Source organism: Schistocerca americana, chromosome X, assembly GCF_021461395.2.
Source record: "Schistocerca americana isolate TAMUIC-IGC-003095 chromosome X, iqSchAmer2.1, whole genome shotgun sequence".
NCBI lineage: Eukaryota > Metazoa > Arthropoda > Insecta > Orthoptera > Acrididae > Schistocerca > Schistocerca americana.
In genome coordinates this window covers 531,843,490-531,863,306 of record NC_060130.1, presented here as the reverse complement: position 1 = coordinate 531,863,306, position 19,817 = coordinate 531,843,490, and the positions used below count along the sequence as shown (strand labels likewise).

Below are 19,817 nucleotides of genomic sequence, written 5' to 3'. Positions count from 1 at the left end.
TTCAAGAAAATAAAACAACTACTGATGCAATATATGAATTTCTTGATTCTACCCTACACCTGGTTGCCAAGAAATTTCCAGCTATTGGAGTTTTTCTTGACCTTGACATGGTGAACCACAACACAATTTTGCAAAAGTTGGGTTGGTATGGGATAAGGAGAACTGCCTGTGGCTGAATTAGTAGCTTATTAAAGACTAAGCCTAGTATTTTCATATAATTAAAGTAAATCAAATTTACCAATGAGGCAAAATTCTTAGGGATCCACATCATGAATACACATACATGCAAAAACCAGCAAAGTCTGTTATATGCTCCACTCAGTGAGGGATGAGCTAAATACCAGCACATTGACTTGTATGTTTCATGCTCTTTTCCATTCAGTACTAAGTTATGGAATCATTTTTTGGGGTCATAGTACCAAATCAGTGAATTTATTCAAATAAAAAAAAAAAAAAAAAGAGAGAGAGAGAGAGAGAGATAGATCAGTTTGAACAATCCTACACAAGCATCAAAGATAAACCTGTAAACCACTGTTTAAAAACGAAACATACTGCCTCTCCCTAGTCAATACATTTTTTAATGCTCTTCTTTATTAAACAAAACATCAGTAGACTGGAGTGGAACCTGGATAAACACCACCATGACAAGGCTGAAGAGATTGTTAAGGTTGGTTCGCCATTCAACTAAACTCTACAGTAATGGAAATCAAACTTTATAACCATCTTCTGGAAAGAATAGGAACTATTCAAGAACAAACTAAACTTAAGAAAACTTTAAGAGCACTGTTAACAAATCATTGCTTCTACAGTATACAATACTTCCTTCAGTGTGATCTATAAACCAATGTGATGTATACTAAGTGAACCAGAGGTATGTGTATATATGTTCCCTATTATGTTGTGCACAATGAATGATTGGGTAGGAATACACATGTAATATGTCTTCTGTGTGATGTATACTATGTTTAACAATGTTGTATGTATATGTGTTTTTCATCATCTACATGACATGTCCCATATTGTGTTGTACACTTCTGAACACTGAATGATTTAATGGATCAATAAAGATACAATACAAAAAATGTAAAATTCTGCATCATTCTTGAGCACCCACCATGTCATCCTCTGCAAAAGGCATGACTGCATGCGGTACAGAGGGGCCAGTTGTTAGTACACTACTCTCCTGATTGTTGTTGGGTTTCTACTACTTACCAGTCAAGTAGCTCCTTGGTTAGCCTCATGAGGCTGAGTAAGTCCTGTACCATCCCCTAATCAAGCCTGGCCCCCTGTATGGCAGTCAGTTATGCTCACCACTCAGATACTGAGGTAGATTCATTTCTTCAGTAATCCACATATATATTTTTCACAAAAATGAGATCTATCAGGATTTAGCAAATCGTTAGCATATTTGTGCTACATTTTCATCTGACATCTCCAAACAGCAAATGATTATATATTTAAGCTTGTGCATTTACAAATGGAACCATCTGCCAAAACTGGATTGCTCATCAGTTTTATGTAATGTATAGGATCTTTATTTAATTAGTGTTTAAGCTCACATTGCACTTAAATGATAATCTCATTTTTTGTAAACTAAACCAAACTTAAGTATTTCTGTTGTAGAGGTGCCATAACAATGGTACTATGTAACAAAGATAAACAAATGGCAGGTAATCCTGTAAGTAGTGTAATAAAATGATGGAATGTATTACATGTAATGAGGTCTGTTTTTGAAGTACACGTATTTGCCTGCTATAAAGAAGTGAAATTCCTTTCTTTTTGAAACACACTGTAAATCATGTACATACTTACTTACATAAAAATTGTAATGGTCAGTCCAGCACCTCAAGCATCACTCTGTATTTCAAGAACATTCATAAAGAGCTTGTGCAGTAAGCTTTTGCCATAAAAAGCCCAACAGAAATCAAAATATATCTCAAAGAAACTGGCCACATAATAATTTTGAAATGAATTGGTAAAAATAAATGCAGATATTTTTAATACTGTAACATATCTCATTAGGAAGTTTTATTCTGGGGGGAATAAAAATAAAACAAAGTTCAAACTTTCTGTTGTGTTGTGTTGCCTACCACTTGCTTCAACAATATGATATGTTAAGGGAGTGTTACATAATATCCCATCATCCAGCAATAGTAATGTATAAAGACATTACAAAAGGAAGAGTTGGAAATTAGATTTCATTTATAGTCTGAGTAATTTAACACATTACAGTTATAATCTTGTAGGAGAAAATTAAATTATTATGCACCTAGAGAAGACATAATTTTAGATGGAAACTGAGAGAGAATGGGAATGGTGTATACAATGACTATGGAGGAAAAATGAGACTGTGCTCATTGATTTGAATAATATGAGAGAGAATAAAAGCACAGGGTGACAATTATTGAACTAGATGAAATAAAATTATCATAAAATTTGAACAATATGATAGACAAAAAAAGTACAGGGTGACAGTTATTGAACTAGATGAAATACAATTATCGTAACTTCTTAACAGTATGCATTAGGATGTTCAAACTGTATGCTTGGCTGCGGGGCATTATAGGAAGTAGGATGCACTTTGTTGTTTGGTTTAGCGATGAAGCCCACTTTGATTTGGAAGGGTTTGTCAAGAAGCAACACTGGTGCATTTAGGGGACTGAGAATCCACATTTTGTGATCAAGAAGTCTCTTCACTCTCAATAGGTGACTGTGATGTGGAGTGTCCAGTCATGGAATAAATGGAGCAATATTCCTTGATGGCACAGTGACTACCAAATGGTATGTGGTTTTGGAAGATGATTTCATCCCCATTATCCAAAGTGACCCTGATTTTGACAAGATGTGGTTCTTGCAAGATGAAACTAGACCCTATCAAAGCAGGAGAGTGTTTGATGTCCTGGAGGAGCACTTAGGGGACTGCATTCAGCTCTGGGGTACCCAGAGGCCACTGGCATGGGCCTCGATTGTCCGCCATATTCTCTGGATCTGAACACATGCAACTCCCTTTTGTGGGGCTATATCAAAGACAAGGTGTACAGCAATAACCCCAAAACCATTGTTGAGGTGAAAACAGCCATTTAGAAGGTCATCGACAGCATTGATGTTAACGACGCTTCAGGGGCTCATACAGAATTTTACTATTTGTCTGTGCCACATCATTGCCAATGATGGCAGGCAATCAAACATGTCATAACCTAAATACGAATATCTGTAGTGACGTTTACATGTTGAATAAAGTGTGTGCAGTTTGTAACTAATTTAGGTTTTTTTCATATAGTTCAATAATTGTCACCCTGTAAGTCAACTGATACTTTTGTTGTTTTCCATTATTTTGCTCCCTGACTTTTTTTCCATAATAACACACAATTTTTATCATTGACTCTAGATATCCTTCTTTTCATTAAAGAAAAACTTCAAGTTAATACAAACACTAGTCACTTTATGGTCTGCAAATGAAATACACATGCATTGTCACATGTTTTTAAAAAAGAAAGGAGAGATTCCACTCATTAAATTTGGTTCTGTTAATCAAGTGTGACTGTCAACTGAATATAATTTAAAATTGCCTTTATTTAGTCAACAGTAACTTGATCTGATCTAAGTCTGACAGTTTAAAATACAAGTAAATTACTGTAATTGTGTTGGTGTTGAGCATATACACCTTATACCATGGTTTAATGCCCATATTACAAAAGCTGCCAAGCATATATTGATTATATTATGCAGCTAGTTACATAAGTCCACAGAAATAAATAAAAAATCCATTAAACACATAACAGATTTATATCAAATAAACATGTTACTGTCTTAAATAGTAAATGTACCTTGCTTATGTGTTGTTTGTGACTGATATCCTGTGTCTCTGATTCCACTTCACCATCAGAGCAGTTAGGGCCACCAGAAACTGGCACTTGGAAAGTTGCATATGGACTTATGTTTTGCCGGTGACCAAGAGTCATGCACATGGGATTTGGCAGATATGTTGGTTCTGGGATGTTTGAGGAGTCTTTACCACTATCGCTGTTAACATATGTATTCTGTGCCACTCTTTTGTCTGCAATGGCTAACTGTCCTGTATCTTGGGGTTTCTCTGCAAATACAGAAAAAGAAAAATCCAAGATTTATTCATTAATTGAAATTCTGAATGCTGAACAAAAGTTTTAATAGATTTTACTTTGAAAAACAACAGAAAATGAAAACTAGGATCTGCATGTTATTAGAACCTAACATGTTAACATACTCAGCTCAAATTAACTATTCCCAAATAAATAAAGAAGCTTTAGCCATCTTCTTTCACTCTCATAAGTTCCATTGCTACCTCTACAGAGTCCTAACAAACTGATTATGAACCATAAGTTGCTTCTGATAATTTTAGGTTAGAACAATATATTCTGGAATGTATAGAATTATGACTGAAGAGCTGGACATGGTTGTTGAGTAACTATAACTGTAGCATTAATTTTGAATGTTGTTCAACACATAAAGGATACACCAACAATGGACTAAACACCATGGTCCATCACAACATTACAACAGATGGCTGACCCTGTAGTTTCCATGTGTGGCATCTGAGCCTCAAGAATATGTTTCCATTCATTATCTTCTAAAAATCCAACAAAAATAGTGTTATACTTGCCATAGAAAGTTATCACAAGCGAGAGACGTTGACACTGAGTCCCAGCTCAAGGTTTCCATGTTCACCTTCTTACACATGCTGAATGGTATTTGTCATCTACCCCACAGCTCCATCCCATGGCTCTTCACAAGTACCATAGCATAATGAATTATCCTGACTTTCAAGTCACCTCAAGAAATGAACTGCAGTGTGGTACTCAAGACTTTGTTTGGCAGCACTGTCCGCAAAACCCCCATCAACTTGATGACCCCAGCCCAAATAATACACGGGCCACAATCTATAAATGGCAGTCCACTTTCTTTCCCTAGTGGAGCAGCAACTACTTATCCAAGTGTCTAATTTATGTGCACCTTCTGTGAATGTTATATCACCTCTTCTTTTGAAGGTGAGCTACAACCAGGCTCTAGAGACTTAACAGTGGCAGCTGCAACAGGACAGTGATAATACTGCCCAGCAGTACTCAAAGGACCTGCAGTTCATTCCAAACATATCCAACATCCTTAGAGCAGGGGGAACTCATATACCTGCCCACAGTTGTTAATGAGGGATTGCCAATTGGGGAAGTTAACTATGTCACATACTACAAATTTCCAGCACATATTTCTTCTAAGTGCAGTTATAAGGAAGCACTGACTAGGATAGAGGAAGTTCACACTAATCTACACATCTCACTTCTCTAGCAGACAAACGTTTGCATATTTATTGCTAGTGGAAATCATCATTCAGGGACATAGCCCACACAGCCAGTATCTGGTCCTTACTTAAAAATCAAAGGTGTATGTGACACCTTTGCTTTTAAATCAAATACTGAATTGAAAGCTGTTGCATCTACTGTGTTATTTTGTACTGCTGTCTTTGTTTTATTTGCAATCCCTGAAAAAAATATAGTTTACACAAAACTTCAGTTATTATGGAATTACAACAACTGACAAACCACTTAGGCAGAATTATAAATTCATTATCAGCTTCAAGAAAGCCAGAACATGTTATGGATGTTGACTAGTAGCAAGTATCCCCAGAAACATTTGTTGTAAAATTTCAAAAGCATTTTGTCAGGTACTGCAAAATTAATGTGAGTTGCACCCCATCTCCCATCCCTATTGTCTTGGATTCTGGGTACACTCTTGACATTAGGTTTTTACTGAAGAACAGCTAGATTAATCTGTTTGTGTAACACCTCATTTCATTAATTCATTCTCCACCAGCAAGCCGTAACTGATTCCTTTCTTTATCCTTACCTAAACAAGCAGCTACTTTGGATTTATTAAATTTTGTAACAAAAATATCTCAAAAAATAAAGTTTTTGTATTATCTGATAGTCTAAAGCTTTGTTTCTGTTTTGATTTGTAATTTATTGTTGTTATTTCAGCAAAATCATGTTTTAAATTGATCTTGCCAGTGCATAGTTGTAAGGTCAGATAATTTACTACATAGATTAAAATTATATAAATCAAAGAAACTATCAATATTTTAATATTCATGACCATATTTGATAGAAACAAAGAATGAAAAATTAAAAAGACTCTCCAAAATATCAAATGTAAAAAATCGTTACCTCTGTACTTGTTACATGATATCATATTGTGTCTTCTCAAACAGAAAAACAAAACAGCAGCTGCAATAACAGCAAGTGTTAGACCAATGATAATAGCTGCTACTGTTCCTGCATCATTATAAAATGGTTTTCTTCCAGATCCAGGAGGTGTTCTTAATTCTGGAGCAACTGTAGCTGAAAGCATATTAAACAAAAAAGCATCAGAATGAAGACATTAATAACCACAGTGCTTAGTTAGGCATGATACTATTTGAGGTAGTACACCTTTGCTTTCCTGAAGCCTGAGAACCAGTTCACCCAGTGAATGATAGGGGTAATACAGTCTAATGTGAAATCTGGACATTGGTCCATCATACACACACTATTCATTCACAATAGTGAAAGTCACAAGAAATGCTACTAAGTGCATAAAACCATCAGGGATCAAGCTTTCCATCTGTCTGAGTTTGTTGTCTGATGTTATCATACAAAGAAACAGTCCCACATATACGACAATGTACATTTCACACAGTATATGTCAAAAACTAAGGAATGTTAGGAGAACATAGAAATCTGAAGATCTTTCCACCCTGTTGTTAGAGAGAATAGAGAATAAAAAAGGCAACAAACATAGTTAAATAATTCAATATTATATAATAGAGAATGGAAATGGCAGCAAAATAAAAAAGGGATTATCTATCTCCATAAAAAAGTGAGTGAAGTACTATGAGGGCATGCTGAAAAGTAATGCCTCTGAATTTTTGTATGAAAAATCTTAAAACATTTTTAGCATCCTACATCTTTATTCATCACGTTTATGTATTTGCAGTACACTGCAGTACTCTTCCAAATAGTAGCACGTAACATTGTGGTGTGTAATGTAACTCTGTTGGTATATGGGAAATGTAATCAAGTGTCAAATTTGAAGAGTTCATCCACACATGAAGCATTATCTCCTTCAGCTTGAAAATGCCACATCACACATGAGTGCTGTGACATCTGCAACATCCCTACACCTCGGGTTCACCATAATTAATTATGCTCCCTTCAGTTCTGACTTGGCCCCATCCATTCTTCATCTGTTTCTACAACTTAAATTACACCATCAAGGACTTCACTTTGATAGCAATGAAGTAGTGCAAGCAGAGCTGAGGCTGTGGTTCCATTAGCAAAGTCAGACACTCTCAAGTGACAGTATTGTGGCAGCCTGCTACACAGCCGTGCGAACGCTAGAACTACTATCACGGCTGACACAGCATTTGCAGTGCGTGTGCGCAGATTTACCATTAGCCAAAAGCACGACAACAGCGAGGTGCGCACCAGAAGTATGAAGACAAAGCGAGAACCAGTGCAAGCCATGCATGGAACACACTGGATGCATCACATCAAGAGCTGTCCTGCCTAGCCGCGAAGCACATGAGTTGAGTGATCACATACTACCCACACGTACACACGCAGAAGCCGGCCTGTCCATTTATGCAGCTGCTTCCGCCTCGCCCATGAAAAACACCACACTCCACGAATAGTGCCGGGAGCCAGCCGTACAGAGGCTTGCCCATCAGTACACGCCTATGCAATGTCTTGTGGAGTGTACACCCTCTGGATCACGCACTGCTCCACCTCAAGCCGTCAACCATGGTCACGCAGTCAGCAATGGACTATATCACACTCGAGTGAACACATCTCAATCCTTGTAATAAATGTGATTGCCTCTCGCCGGCGTTTCATTTGTATTCAGTCACCTTGGCCTCATTTGAGCAGTGTGTGGGCGTGACTATAAGGTTGGCTCGTCGCACAAATAATCGTAAGCAGAATTATGAGCAATCCTGCTACACTGGTGACCCCGACATGATGTGTAGATCAATTCGTGGTGACAAACTTTTCTTTTTACCACTCGCCATGCCACAAACTGCTTATCTATGCTTACGACCTCGCGCAGTGCCGATTTTGTTTGTAAACCACAGTCATGTGTGAACCTGAACTAAACATTGATTTTTGTGTTAAAATTTTGTGTGAATTCGTCTAGTATCATGTAAGATGGCAACTGCAGAGGAACTGGAAAGGACAGTCCAGGACCTGCTAAGGCACAACCAGGCACTGGAGGCTGAGCTACAGGCACGAACAGCCCATGAGAAGTTAGCCTCCAAAAATTCACACATGCATGCTGCCGCAAGCACAGGACGCATGTTAGTTAGGCTGCCACCATTCTGGCCACATGATCCTTTCCTGTGGCTTAGTAAGGTGGAGGCAGTGTTCTATAGCTACAGCATGATGTGCAAGTTTGCGAAATTCAGCCACGTCGTAAGCCAGCTCGACTAGAACATCGCTGTCAAAGTGTGAGACATTATCACTACCCCACCAACACAGTCCTCACATAAGCAGCTGAAGGATGGACTAATCCGCCATATTTCAGCATTGCAGGAGCAACAGGTGCATCAGCTGTTGCAGCATCAATAATGTGGCCACAGGAGGCCCTTGCAGTTCTTGTGCCATCTCCCGGGCCTGGCATAGCCTGATATGGTCCCGGATTCGCTATTACGCCATCTGGGTGTGCAGCCTCCCAACACAAGTACAAGCAGTGATTGTGGCCCAACTTCAGATGGAGTTGGACAGTGTAGTGGACCTGGCCGACAAAGTCCTCGATGCACTCGCAATGGTGCCAAACACCGCCGCCTCTGCCGCCTGTACCGCCGTAGAACCAGCACCAACGCTCAGCCCATGTCGAAACACTGCCCTGGCCACGCCACAATGGATGCTGAGCTCCACACTGAAGTTCGCGATTTGGCTGCCTAGGTGGCATCACTAACCAACTAACCATACAGGTTGAGCACTTGGTGCGTTCACTGCCAGAGCACAGCAGGAACCGCAGCAACAGCCATTCCGGCTTCAGACGATGCAACCCAAACTGCAGTAGCCAGCCTGGCGGTATGTCACTGACATCCGAGCTGATGCCCAATGCTTACTCGTGGTACCTCACCCGCCTTGGCAATGCCATGACAAACTGCTGGCCGCTGTGCTTCCACCCAAACATCAACCGCAGCCAGAATTAGACGCATCCAGCTGTGGTGCCATATCAAGGTGTCTCTACATAGCAGAGCGGGATGACAGTGTCAGCTACCTAGCAGACATGGGCTCTGACCTATCTATATACCCACGATCTATGCTCAGGGACAAAAGATCGGCCAAGGAACTGTCACTGACTGCGGCTAACAGTTCCACAATAAAGCGTATGGCATGCACTACCAAGAATTGAACTGCAGGCTGCGCCGCATACTCACGTGGACTTTTACTGTGGCAGACATCATTGAGCCAACCCTGGGCGTAGACTTTGTAGCTCACTTCAATTTGCTAGCTGACACAGCAAACGCCCAGCTGATCGACTCTGCGACTGGGTTGAAGATAGAAGGACAGTGGTGGCATGCTGCCTTTTTCAATGTGAAACCAGTGCAGTGCTCTGGTCCCTATGCCCACATACTAGACCAATTTCTGGAACTAACTCGACCACCTGGCACACCAAAAGAAGCCAAACATTCCACAGTACACCACATATTAACCACAATCAGTCCACCCACCTCAAGCCGACCACGTTGCCTTGCCCCCGATTGGCTCACCATAGCTAGGTCCGAATTCGAGGCTATGCTGCAACAAGGCATCATCTGCCCATCAAGCAGTCCCTGGTCTTCCGCCTTGCATCTCGCTCGAAAAAAGGACAATTATTGGCGACTACCATGAGCTAAATAGGTGAACGGCGCCAGATCGCTACCCGGTACCACACCTGTAGGACTTCAGCCATGCTCTGGTGGGGTCAGTACTACACAGCAAGATTGACTGTGCAAAGGCATTCATACAGATCCCTGTGGCATCTGAGGACATTCCAAAAATGGCAATAGGGACATCCTTAGGATTATTTGAGAGCCTCTTTATGACTTTCGGATTCCGAAATGCGCCCCAGACTTGGCAGCGTTTCCGACAGTGTGCTACGAGGCCTACCATGGTGCTTTGTGTACCTCGAAGACATCCTGGTGTTTTCAGGGTCACCCGAGCTCTGCGCCAACACCTGACAACCATTTTACAGCGTCTCAGCGAAGCCAGAATTGTCATCAATCCGGCAAAGTGCGTGTTTGGAGTCACTGAGATAGAATTCCTCGGACATCTCGTCAACCCCAGCAGCTGCAAACCACTTCCCGAAAAGGTATGAGCGATCGTGGAGATGCCTCGTCCACAGACGTACAAGGAATTACGTCGTTACCTGGGAGTGCTGAATATTTTCCAGTGTCACATACTGAACGTCAAGGCCATCCAGGAACCTCTGACTGCACCTCTACAAGGCCCGACAGCAAAAGAGGAAACTCCCGTTCCTTGGACGGACGCACTGGAAAAAAGTTTCAACTATTCGAAGCGTGCCCATACAGAAGCGATGCTACTTGCACAACCAGTGCATGACAGAGAGCTAGCCATCATAGTAGACGACAGCCAGACAGCTATAGGCGCGGCATTACAACAACGCGTTGGCGACAGCTGGCAGCCACTCGCCTTCTTCTCCAGGAGGCTCTCGGAATACCAACGCGTTTGGAGCACTTATGACTGTGAGCTACTAGCGATATTCGAGGCTGTGAAACACTTCTGTCCGTCTGTCGAAGCTCGTCCTTTTATTATATTCACGGATCATAACCTATCACGCACGTGTTCGTGAAAAATCACAATAAGTGTTCACCACGCCAGTTCCGGCAGCTGGAGTACATCTCGCAGTTCTCCACAGACATCCGCCACATCTCTGGCATTGACAACATCATGGCCAACTGCCTAGCTTACGTGTGTGCCGTTATCCCTCCCCCTGTGAACTTTAAGGATGTTGCCGATGTACAGGAAAGTGATGACGAACGAAATAGCCTCCGCCACGACGCCTAAAATTCGAACTTGTGCCTGTGCCCGGCTCCAATCGCAAGATCTGGTGTGACAGGCATGCAGCGGCCATTTATCCCGAGAAATTCTGGCGCAGCACCTTCGACCATGTGCACCGACTCTCTCACCCCAGTGTCAACAGCACTACGTCGCTCGTGGCTGCATGTTTCGTCTGGCCAGGGATGTGGAAAGACTGCCATCAGTGGGCACATGCCTGCATTGCATGCCAGCGCGCCAAGGTCGGCAGACACACCCACGCGCCCGTCGGCTCGTTCCCCGATGCAACAAGGTGCTTTGCACACGTTCACGTGGACATCGTGGGTCCTTTTCCCTCGTCTCATGGCAAGCACTACCTGCTGACCATGGTAGACCGTTTTACATGCTGGCCGGACGTGACACCAATTGCAGACATCACCGCTGAGACATTCGTCACCAGCTTCATTGAAACTTGGGTGGCCCGATTTGGTTTCCCCAGTCACATGACCACCGACTGCGGCCACCAGTTCAACTGTGTGCTGCTCACACATATCGCCTGACTGTGTGGAGTACAGCTGCAAAAAACGGCAAGCTACCATCCAGCGTCCAACGGCGTGGTAGAGAGGCTGCACAGGATGCTAAAATCCGCCTTAACTTGCTGCGATATGACTTGGAAAGAGACACTTCCCCGATTCTGCTCGGCCTACGAGCCTATTCCAGGGGACTTCATGGAAGAAGCACCACTGCTGCACGACCATTCCGCCCCACCACTGGCAGAACATTTATGTGCACACATGGTTGGCCTCCGACTGCACGTTCCTACACCACACAGTACAGGCAAAGAGTTTGTGCACGTCGACCTGCAACACAGCAGCCATGTCATTTTGCGCACCAATGCCACACAACCACCACTTCGGCCCACCTACTCGGAACTGCACAGCATCATCATCCGTGATGACAGAATGCTGGAGCTTGAGGTCAATGGCAAGCCGACGAAGGTCAGCATCGATTGTGTCAAACCGGCTTATGTTTTGCCTGCTCCTGACGCTGCACACTTCTATGACCCCGTGGAAGACGTAACTGCCGATGAAGCTTGCCATGCCGCCAGCCCAGCGGCACCAATACCCACCACCGACAACGGCACACAGACACTGCTAGCTGTCATCCTGCTGCCAGATGTCACCGTGCCTCCACGTGTGCCTCACCCCAACCCACCCGGCCAGCTGGTGCAGCAGCCCGAATCACCCCCACCACAGCTGCCAGAAAAGTGTGTCACGTGTTTCGGTCGGTGCGTCTGTTTCAAATGCCCATGCCGTGGGACAATTGCGCCATGCCACCAGAGACTGAATGGGTGAGAACCCAGCCTGCCAGCCGCTGCCTGCCATAGAGACCTTGTCTCTAGCGGGCCACCTCATTGCCGAGCCGTTACCAGTCGAGCCCCAGACTCTGCCACCCACGTCACTGGTTGTGTATCCATTGGCACTCTCGGGACCACATCCGTGCTGTGTAGCCTCCGCCACATCAGGCATCGAGGCAGGTTGCCCCTGCACTGGTCCCTGTGATCAGAACCACGTCTGCGCCAAGATGTCTCTGCCACGCCAGGTGTAAAGGCAGCCCTACACCCATGCCAGTTACCATAACCATTTCTCCATCGAGCTCTGTATGCCACCCCCATACCACGGATGTGCCTGTCACAATTCTGGGACTCGTGCACTAGTCATGATGTTACAGAGCCATGTGCTTATGCCATGTGATGCTTCAGATGGTTCAGAGGCAGCGCCATCAGCTGCTCCTGTCATAACCGCCGCACGGGAGATATGCCCCCCACGTGCCCAGCAGTACTGCCTGCCACTGGTGCCACTAGCCGCCATGAGAGGACTCACCACTGCACGCCAGCCAGCACCATGCGCTGACATCACCAGCCACCGCACAATCGCTGCTTCACCAGACTGTAGCCACCATGCTACTGCTGATGTCACCACACAGTGCGCAAATTACAACAGGATGGTGTTGTAGACTGATGGCTGCACTGTCACGCAGCTCCGGAGCTCCACTTTCCAAGGGGGGATCCGTGTGGTGGCCCACTGCACAGCATTGCAATTGCAAGAACTACTATCACGGCAGACACAGCATTCGGAGTGCACGCACGCAGATTTACTGTTAGCCGGAAGCCCGGCAACAGTGTGGTGTGCACCAGACATGTGAAGATAAAGTGAGAGCCAGTGCGAGTCGGGCATCAGAACACACCAGACACATCACACAAAGAGCTGTCCTGCCTAGCCATGAAGCACATAGGTCAAGCGATCGTGGACTCCCCACACGTACACACGCAGAAGCCGGTCCGTTTATGCAGCCACTTCCACCTCGCCCACGAAAAGCTCTGCACTCCACAGATAGTGCCAGGAACTGGCCATACTGAGACTTGCCCATGAACACGTGGCTACATGACAGCTTGTGGTGTGTACACCCTCTGGATCACGCACTGCTCCACCTCAAGCCGTCAACTGCAGTCACGCAGTCAGCAATGGACTATATCGAGCTCGACTGTATGCATCTCAATTATTGTAATAAAATGCGGGCATTTCATTTGTATTCAGTCACCTTGGCCTCCTTTGAGCAGAGTGCGTGGCCACAATTATAGGGTTTGCTCATTGCACAAATAATGATAAGCGGAATTACGAGCACTACAGTATCAAGAAACTGGTCCCTCATTGCATGAAATGTTTTTGTCACCAGGGTGACTATGTTGAAAAAGAAATATACATACATGAGGAATAAAGATGTAGAATGGTAATGAGATTTGTTTTATTCAAAAAGCTTTATGAGTTTTCACATAAAAAATTCAGAGGCATTACTTTTAAGCATGCATTCAAACTTTTGGTGAACTTACAGGGGCATCAACATAATAATTCTTCCTGGTAGCACCATTTGGTGCTTTTATATATGATCCTTCTCTTTATTTTGTATTGTCAGTGATGCAACTTCATTCTGTAGTGGGAACAGATGTTTGGTTGTCACTGAAGCCAAAACTATAATATACAGTGAACACCATCTCTGTATTATACTGTTTATCATTCATACACATCTCTGTTCATACACTGCACAGTTGGATCCTGAGTATAGCCATGTGTAGACATTATGGCAAATTCATCACCAGAAAAAGAATTAGTACTCCCTTTTCAAAGTTTAAAATTTACTCAGGATTTATTGTTGCATCAGTGTATATAGAGTTCATGAAATCATTACATTTACAGATCTATAGCACAAGCAGTTTTGAGGTACCAGGTATTGACCCATGCTGAACTTCCCATATTAGTATGTGTTGCAGCCTTGACAGGCAGGAATGTAGGTGCAGATTCCGCCATGCAGTCATACAGATGTCGAATACTGTCCAGGGATATGTTATGCCACACTTGCTTGACCTGCTCACGTAGTTCTGTAATAATTGTTGGTAACAAGTTGTATAAGTCACTTCTTCTCCCATATATCCCACACATGCTTGACTAGAGACAAGTCCGCAGACATGCTGGCCACAGAAATTGCTGCATGTCTTGCAGAACTTTGAGTTTCACGGGCAGTGTGTGGGAAAGCACTATCCTGTTGGAACAATACATCATCTTCCTATTGCAAGAATGGCAAAATAATGGATCCAACAACATTCTGCATGTACCGAGTACTGGCTAGCACCCCCTCCACAAACACCGAAGGTGAATGAGAGTTGTAGCTTATCACACCTCGAACCATAAGTCCAGGTGTGGGACCAGTGTGTCTTGGATGAATGTACTCTATGAGACGGTGTGCAGCAGGTCTACATCATACAAGCAAACTACCACCACCTGCATGCAAGCAGAATCTCCTTTCATCACTGAAGACCACATCACACCATTTCATCTTCCAAGTGATCCTCCGATGGCACCAATTGAGCCGTGCACATCGATGCTGTGGTGTTAGTGGAAGATGAGCTAGAAGTGTGTGTGCCCATAGCCCCACAGCTAATAACCAGTTTGCAACAGTTTGTGTTGTCATGTCTGGGCTCACAAGCTCTCTTATCTGTGCTCTGGTAGCTGTAAAATCTGCTACTGCTGGCCTTACAATACAAAAAATGTGGCACTTGTCAGGGTTGTATGGTCATCCAGAACCTCATTTATGGATGTGAGAATGTCCACTGATGCAGCATGTCAAAATTAGGTGGCACTTCTCTGAAAGGAACATTCTGCAACTCAGGAGGCCACAATTTTACCCCTTCCAAACTCACTCAGTTGGCTGTAGGAAGCACTAGTGTATCTCCATGGCATGATTGCCTCCTTGCTTCACATGTTTGCACCACAGTGAGATTTCTGGCTGTGAGTATTCCCTACTAAAGGGTATTCACAGATGGTGCTCTGTTAGCAGTGCCACTGCATGATCTGTTGGTGGACAATGTTGAAACCATTATCAGTACATCTAATATCCCCCATGTGCCATATGTCGGATCAAACTCACTACTGTTTTTCTAAGTGTACTAATTTTTTTTTCCTGGCAGTGTATACGACATATGTCATTGATACCTCACAATCACTGGAACTAGTATTCATTGGAAACAAAAGAATTTATAGATTTACAATATAAATATATTGTGTTAGGTCCACTTCTGACAGATGCACCCCTCAAAGCACTTGTTATTACCCAGCAATACTTCGAATAACATTACTTAACTAAAACAATATAATCACCTCTTTAATAGCATGTTGGTCCACCTTTTAAATGCAATACAGCAGCAATTCTACATGGCATGGATCTGACAAGTCCTTGGTTGCTTTCTGGAGGTATGCAAAACAAGATGTCTTAAGCGGAGGTCACACAGCATTTCAGACATTTTCCATCAGGTTCAGATCAGGCAAATATTGGGGCCAAGGCATCAGAATGTGTTCATTATCATGTTCCTCAACCCTCTGTAGCATGATTATGGCCTTTTTGTTTGACAATTACCTTCTTGGAAGAAGCTGTCACTGCTGTGGAAGACATTAAGTGTGAAGGGATGCAGGTAGTCCACAATAATATTCACATAGTCCACAGCTGGTTTTGCACCTTTGATTACTACCACATGTCCTGTGGAAGCCCCAGTGAATGATCATATAAAATAACCTCCAATAGCCTGTGTCCATGGTACTGTGCATATTTGGGTGGTTGTTTGCTTGGATAACATCATATTCAGAAATGACTGCTGAGCTAGTGTTACAAGAAATGACCAGGCAATATGTTTCCATTGAATCAAAGTCCAAACTTGATGATCCTGTGCTCACTGTAATCATAAGCGACAATGCTGTTGGGTTAACATGGATGATGTAGGGGTCATCTGCCATGGAGCCAAGTACTACTAATCCTGCTTTACAGATTGGGTTGGACCCCAACCTGCATATACTGTGCTGAGGTGTGGATGTCCAGCACCTTGTTGCCTATTTCTGATTTCTCTGTCCTTGAATCACTTTCCATAGATGCTCATGACAGTAGCATTGAACAGCTGACTAACTTCACCATTCCTGAGATACTCATTCTCAGGGATAAGGCCATAAAAATCTGTCCTTTGCCAAAGCCAGTTATGTAGTGTACTTCACCATTTGCATCCTGTATCATTGTTAGAATGATTCCTCATTCTCCTCTACTCCACTTATATACTCTCCTTTAGTGCATCACATGCCTGCAATCCCACTAGGTGCATTTTATCTCATGGTGAGTAATGGTCAATGTTTCAGTTCATCAGTGAATTTTAGACACCTCATCATTAGGCAGACTGTATTATCATTATTCCTCCACTGTTTCTTCTTTTGTTTCATTTCTGTTCTTGTTCTTTCCCTCTCTTCCTTATTTTCCTCCTCCTGTTCCTCATTTCCCTACTATCAATCCTGATGCTACAGTTTATTAAGGTAGTTACATTAGTTTCCCTCTATCTCTGGACTACATTTGCCATTTCTGGAACTGTCTTAATTAAATTTCATTTCTGTAACAAAGTTTCTTAGTCTTCACTTACTAAACAAATCTATCAGCCCTGTAACTGAACTCCTCTTTTTCTATTGTATGGTATGGACATTATTGACCATATACCTGCTTCCCAAGCCTCCTTCATGTCTTTCTCTTTAGCACATTATATATCTGTTTGACATTGATATTCATCCTCCCTACCTCAGCCTGGATGTTGTCCTGCCATATTCAAAAATACTATATTATATAGTCTATCCTATGACATTCTTGCTAAGTAGCCAGACCAGTTCAACCTTCTCCTCTTAAACACTGTGACAATGTTATGATATTTGTATAACTCCTACAGTTCTTTATGTTTCTAATCCTCCATATCTGGTATGGTCCTAAGATGTTTTTCAATATTTAAGTTCCAAATGTTAACAGCTTTTTCATGTTTTCTCCTAGCCTCCACAGTTTCACATATGTTTAATCATACAACAATTATAGAAGGCTGATGTTAAGAAATTCCTCAGCTGAGGCCACATTAAGGTGTACTTATTTTAATTAAGGTCCATAGAGCATTAGGGTGGGCTTTGGACACAAAGGCAAAGCAAAGGCAAAGCAAAGGCAAACACGTGTTGCTTAGAGGGAGGTGGGAGTAGCAGTTTATGATGTTACGTCAACACTGATGAGTAATCCCCCTTGCTTATAATACACTTGTGACTGCATTTTTCCAATGTTGGAAGTGCCTCTGAAACTTACATTTCATTACAGTGTTCAACTCCTTCAGTAATTCTGTTTTTATCTCATCATTGGTGACAAAATGACATCCTTTCATGGTTCTTTTCAGCCTTGAAAAGAAAGAAGTTGCAGGGAGCCATTCCAGGTGCATACAATGGATGAGGCTACATGATGGTTTTGTCTTTTGCCAAAAAATCATGAACAAGCACTGAGATGTGGTCGGTAGCATTATTGCGATGCAATTTCCACAAGTGGTATTCCTACAATTCTGGTCAATTTCTTTGAACTGCTTCATACAAATGGCACATAACTTCCAGGTAGTATTCCTTACTGACCGTACGACTATAAGGCAGGAACTAATGATGCACTTTCCCATAATCACCAAGCAAGGTGGCACAATGGTTAGCATATTGGACTCACATTCGGCAGGATGATGGTTCAAACCTCCTTTCAGCCGCCTAGATTAAGGTTTTCTGTGATTTCCTTAAATCACTCTAGGAAAATGCTGGGATAGTTCCTTTGAAAGGGCATGCCCAGTTTGCTTCCCCATCCTTAACACAATCCGAGCTTGTGCTCTGTCTTGACTCACCTTGATGTTGATGGGACATTAATCTCAATTTCCCTTTCTTCCTCCCATTGTAATCAAAGAAAGTATATGATCAAACTTCCCCCCCCCCCCCCCCCCTCTACGGGCTGTTTCCATTGGGAAAACTGGGTCTTTACCAGTGTCACACCCTTATACCCATGTGTTTTCATGTGTTATAGTCTTCTTTATAAGTTCTGGATCATTATCATCTTCATTCAGCAATTCCTGGGCAATGGCTATGTGATATCATTTTTGGTCAAAATTCAACAATTTTGGAACAAACTTTGTTGCTACATGTTTCATGCCAAAAACATCCCAAAAAATTGCTTGACATGAGCCAAAGGATATGCAGACATCATCAGAAACCTCTCTGATGGTGATTCAGTGATTTTTCCAGAGCCATTTTCTGTACTTCTTCCACATTGTCATCAGTAATTGATGTGCCAGAGCATCCCAGGCGGTCGTCATCTTCATGTTCTCATCCTTCTTTGGAACTGTTTATATGACTCGTAAACTCTTGTCTTGTTCATAGTAGATTTTTCAATCAACATTTTGAATGTGGTGCTCCACTTTACGCCATTTTTCACGAAAAATTTAATGCAGATCCTTTGATTCATCTTTATCGAAAGTAAAAATTTTCTGAGCACTCAAAAACACGTATGACTTTTTCAACTATAAACAATAAACTAAATATTCAAAACAGATGAAAATACAAACATACATCAGGAACATGTGTACCAACAAGATGAAAAAGTTTTGAAAATTGGATATATAAAGCCCATGAAATTAAAGAATTCTCATTACTTTCTTATCACACCTCATATAACAAAAAATTTGGTACACCAAAATTTGAACTCAGGTTTATTGGTAAGTAAGTATCATAAAAATATGGATGTACTATAAATATTTAAGTGAAGGGGACAAAAACTATAAAAGCTAGTAACAATCTGAATATGATTTTTATGCAGTGTCTAACATGCAAACTCAAGAATGAGGAAGATATCTGAGACAGCAGCTAAACGGTATCTTTTAGATAGCACACACACACACACACACACACACACACACACACACACACACACACAGGGCTGAAAAAGTATGGAACTTTCGCATTAGTTCTGTGACTTAATACCATTCACTGAGAACTAAAAGAAGTAAAGATAAGTATAACTAAATATCATACTTCGGCAATTAACTGCTGCTATAAACACAATGAAAAAATAAAAATAAGAAAAATAATAATAAAATGGGGTTGGAAAATATGGTGCAGTGGAATACAACTCAGTCTGAGAAAGATACTTATCTAATGGGATTTAAAAGCCTATACACCATTCTTTTAAACCCAGTACTTTTAGCAAATTTTGTGTAACAATTACATACAGATTAATTTGATTTCATGAGGCATCTGTATTCATTTCCAAATGCAAATTTTACATTACATGAAGACTATTCATCATATACATTTTATTTAAAAAATTTTCAGTAACTTTCATGATAAAGCT

At 42.2% G+C, this 19,817-nt stretch overlaps 1 protein-coding gene across 1 annotated transcript in view; it reads right to left on the bottom strand.

Moving 5' to 3' along the window:
- The window catches only part of LOC124556124 (Down syndrome cell adhesion molecule-like protein Dscam2), a 123,235-nt gene that overhangs the window by 14,123 nt on the left and 89,295 nt on the right, over nucleotides 1-19,817 (bottom strand). Inside the window, exons 7-8 of the mRNA XM_047130143.1 lie at nucleotides 6,195-6,368; nucleotides 3,828-4,093 (exon numbers count right to left, since the gene is read on the bottom strand). Coding sequence (XP_046986099.1) covers nucleotides 3,828-4,093; nucleotides 6,195-6,368 — 440 coding nt within the window. The remainder of the gene's footprint in view (nucleotides 1-3,827; nucleotides 4,094-6,194; nucleotides 6,369-19,817) is intronic.